The sequence below is a fragment of the Emiliania huxleyi genome, assembly GCF_000372725.1.
Source record: "Emiliania huxleyi CCMP1516 unplaced genomic scaffold EMIHUscaffold_569, whole genome shotgun sequence".
Taxonomy (NCBI): domain Eukaryota; phylum Haptophyta; order Isochrysidales; family Noelaerhabdaceae; genus Emiliania; species Emiliania huxleyi.
This window is the reverse complement of record NW_005197728.1, coordinates 6,109-9,942: the sequence shown is the minus strand read 5'-3', so window position 1 is coordinate 9,942 and position 3,834 is coordinate 6,109. Positions and strand designations below refer to the sequence as shown.

Below are 3,834 nucleotides of genomic sequence, written 5' to 3'. Positions count from 1 at the left end.
CCTCCTGGCCCAGGCCCATCAGTAGCAGGCCCGAGCTGTCCCGAACCGCACTTACCTTGGGTCTGCAAGCTCACACCGGCTCGTGATGCCACGGAGAGGGCTCGAGATTGTCTCCGGTGGACCCCATCCGAGGCGATTCCGAGGGCTTTACGGAGGTCATTATCGGCGCCACCGACCGTGAAATGTCCTGTTCCACAGCCCCTATGCACAAGGTGCATGGATGCAGTCATAATATGTAGGCCTTCTCTCCCAATCTTTTGAGCACTAGCCGCAAACGGCGCTTCTTGGCACTTCATCGCGACACGTCCAGGTGCCGAAGCGGCTTCCCAGCTCACCACCTCGCCATCTCTGTCGCTCTCCTGGCCCAGGCCCATCAGTACCAAGCCTAATCTGTCCCAGACCGCACTTATCTTGGGTGATGAAGCTCACTCTGGCTCATACCACGGCTCTTACGGCCTCACACACGCCTATTTCACCCACAGACACCGCCGGCACGCACTCCCACTTCACACACGCTCAAGCACAACCCCACCAAAGCACAGCCCTGCTCATAATTGACAAGGGCTACCACTTGGTGGCCCTGGTAGCCTCTGGATCGTCACTGCACTCGGCTCCTCTGCAGCGGTCTCGGCTCTCGCCACGACAGCACGCCGACGGCAAGCTTTGAGATCCGTCTGGTGGACCTGCTGTGGCCAAAGCCGCCCCTCACATGCAGCTCGCACCAGACCTCGACACTGGGCCCGCTCAGCTTGGTCGTGGCGGCGTGTGTGAAGGATGCGCGGCCGAGCCGCTGGCGCTGCTACAGCGGCGCGAGAAGCAGGCAGCGGCGCGACACCCGGTCGGTCGAGTGTGGCCGTTCTCTCGACGCCGGCCGGTGAGACTGACGGCCTGTGGCCGGCTGGTGGGCGGAGAGCAGCCAGGAGGACTCCAGAGTAGCCAGCAACATGAAGCAACGGGAGAGCGCACAGCGAGCGCAAACACAGCTCTGAGAAAGGGCGGGGAGTGATCCTTTAAATTCTTCTTGCTTCGGCCCTTGGCTGGGCTGGTGTGTATGTCGGCGTCCAGAAAGTCGGTGACGCTCACCCTCCTCGACGATGGCGCGTCTGAGGGTCACCGCTTTGGCATCAACGCGCTGGCTTCGACTTGCGCGTCGGCGTGGGGATCGTCGCGCGAGCTCTTTACCGGCGGCCGTGACGGCTCGGTGCGCTGCTGGCGCGAGCCCGAGGGTGGTGGAGTCCCGCGGCTGCGCTTCACCGTGGACGAGCACACAGACTGGGTCAACGACCTCGCGCTGCTGACGGACGGCGATCTGACCTCTGCTGTCGTTTCCGCCTCGAGCGACCGGACGATCAAGCTCTGGCGGCCCGAGGGCGAGACGGGGACGCCGTCAAAGTGCTACACGCTGCGGCAGCACACCGACTTTGTCAAGGTGCTCGGGTACGCGGCGGACGCGGGCACACTCGCCTCGGCCGGCTGCGACTGCTGCGTGGTCGTGTGGGACGTGGCGCGCCTGGCGCCGCGAGTCGTCATCGGCGGCAGCGAGGGCGCGCGGGCGCACGGAGACTCCATCTACGCGCTGGCGGTTAGGGGCGGGCGCTGCGCGCCGGCGCACACAGGCGGCTGCTTGAGCGGGGCGGTGGCGCCGTAGGTGAAGCTCGACGGCGGGCTCATCGCCACGGGCGCCGTCGACGCGACCCTCCGCCTCTGGGACCCTCGCGCGCAGGCGGCGGCGGTCGGCTCTCTGGTGGGCCACACAGACGTGGTGCGCGGGATCGCGATCTCTGCCGACGGCGGCTGCCTCGTCTCGTGCAGCTCGGACCGCTCGGTCAAGCTCTGGAGCATCGGCCAGCGACGCGTGCAGGCCGAGCTCAGGTGACGCACGCCGGCTAGGAAGTGTCTAGGAAGTGTCTAGGAAGTGTCTAGGAAGTGTCTAGGCCGAGCTCAGGCGACGCACGCCGGCGGCGGCTGCTCCCGCACCCCGGCGCCTCTCCTCCCGCGACCCCTCCGCCCCGCCCGCCAGGCCGCACAGCGACTCGGTCTTCTGCATCGACGTCGACGAGTCGTGCTCCCGCGTCCTCTACGGCGGCCGCGACGGACTGGTCCTCGACGACTCTTTCGCCGCGCACGCGTCGCCGCCGCCGCCGCCGCCGCCGCCGCGAGGGGTCTGCCAGGTCGGCGCGCCGGCGCTGAGGCTGCACCGCCCGGCTTGGGCGCCAGAGCTGCTCTGGGTGGCAACCTCGGACTCGTCCCTCTCCTGCTGGCGCGCGGCGGCGGGCGCGGGAGGCGGCGCGGGCGGCGCGGCGGCGGGCGGCGATCTGGCGCGGCGGCACGAGAGAGGCGGGAGCGGAGATTGCAGCGAGGCTCCGCCCTCCCACCGGGTGCGCCTCTCCTCCAGCGGAAGCCTCGCCCTCCTCCTTTCCCTCGTCCTCCCCCTCTCCCTCCCCGCCTCTCCCGCACCCCCTTCCCTGCCGCTCCTCCCTCTCCCTCTCCCTCTCCCTCTCCCTCTCCCTCTCCATCTGCCGCCGCCGCCTCGAGACCCACCCCTCCGCCGCCTCTCGCCGACTCCAGGTGGCAACGATCCGAGGCAGCGCCGCTGTGAAGCGGCTGGCGGTGCTGCCGTGCAAGCGGCGCATCCTGACCGAGGACACGCGCGGGCTCTGCGCGCTGTGGGAGGCGCTTCTCCAGCCTCTTCCCCGTGTCGCGGCCGACGTTAGTTGCTCAATGGCGTCGCGCTGCGCCGGGGGGGGGTTGTCTCCCCCGGCGGGGTGCGCTCATCCCCGCAAGGAGCGGTGCGGGCCCACTAGCTCGCGCCTCTGCCCCCTTGCGGAGCGCCGTGGGGATGGGTACCGCACGGTGCTTCACCCGCGTCGCCTCCCGGCCCCTGCGACTCCTGTCTCAACGTGTACGCCATCCGGTCTCCTCCAGTTTTCCGCCTCCTCCCGCGCAACCAGCCTCTTCCCCCCTACTCCCCCCCGCCCTCTCCTCCCTGCCCTCTCCCCCCTGCCCTCTCCCCCCTGCCCTCTCCTCCTCCGCGAGTCGTCTCTCATCGGGGGAGAGGGGTGCGGCTGCAGAGGGGTGCGGCTGCGAGTGCGGCCGTGTGACGGGCTGCGGCGTCTGCAAAGGTGCTGCCGCGGGGCAGCTGCGTGCGCCGCTTCGACGCGGGCGAGAAGTACGACAAGCTGCTCGCCGAGCTGGCCGAGCCGACGGCGCAACGTGCGCCGCCGCCCGAGGGGGCTAGAGCACGGACAGTCGAGGGGACGGGCAGACAGACAGAGATCGACTAGTCGGACATGCAACGCCGCGTGTCTCACCGGGCGGGTGTTCTGTGCTTCCCCTCCTCCCCGCCAGGCACGTACAGCGCCTCGTGGTTCACCGCATCGGCTCGCTCGGGCGCGCTCGAGCTCACGCTGTGCGCGAGCAGCGCCTTCAACGCCGAGGGCAGCTTCTCCTCTCGCCGCTTCCCCCCCTTCCCCTCTCCGCATGCCTCACGCGTGCCCCACGGCCGTAGGATACGCCTCTGAGCTCGGCATCGCCGGACAGGTCCCAGAGATGACGCCGAGAGACCGCCGAGAGGCCACCACCCAAGTGGCACCCAAGCGGCACCCAAGTGGCCTCCGCCGCCATCTCCGGTCAGCTCGGGCCTCGCCTGCCGACAGGAGGACTTTCGGGTCAACCTCGGCGAGCAGCTCTTGTGCGCCCTCTTTGCCAGCTGGCGCGAGCGCCAAAAGCCCTCCCGTGCCGCTGCCAACGGCGCGCCAGCGCAGCCCCCGCACCGCCCCCGCACCGCCACGCCACCTGCCCGCCAGCAAAGGCCGTCGCACACGCGCCGGAGTC

The 3,834-nt window shown here is 69.6% G+C and overlaps 1 protein-coding gene across 1 annotated transcript in view; it reads left to right on the top strand.

Moving 5' to 3' along the window:
* Positions 1-1,030: 1,030 nt before the first annotated feature.
* The window catches only part of EMIHUDRAFT_470803 (hypothetical protein), a 3,726-nt gene continuing 922 nt past the window's right edge, over positions 1,031-3,834 (top strand). The window contains exons 1-8 of the mRNA XM_005765085.1: positions 1,031-1,582; positions 1,649-1,872; positions 2,021-2,378; positions 2,569-2,709; positions 3,123-3,213; positions 3,349-3,438; positions 3,509-3,540; positions 3,657-3,750. Of these exons, the coding sequence (XP_005765142.1) occupies positions 1,052-1,582; positions 1,649-1,872; positions 2,021-2,378; positions 2,569-2,709; positions 3,123-3,213; positions 3,349-3,438; positions 3,509-3,540; positions 3,657-3,750 (1,561 nt within the window). The 5' untranslated portion in view covers positions 1,031-1,051. The remainder of the gene's footprint in view (positions 1,583-1,648; positions 1,873-2,020; positions 2,379-2,568; positions 2,710-3,122; positions 3,214-3,348; positions 3,439-3,508; positions 3,541-3,656; positions 3,751-3,834) is intronic.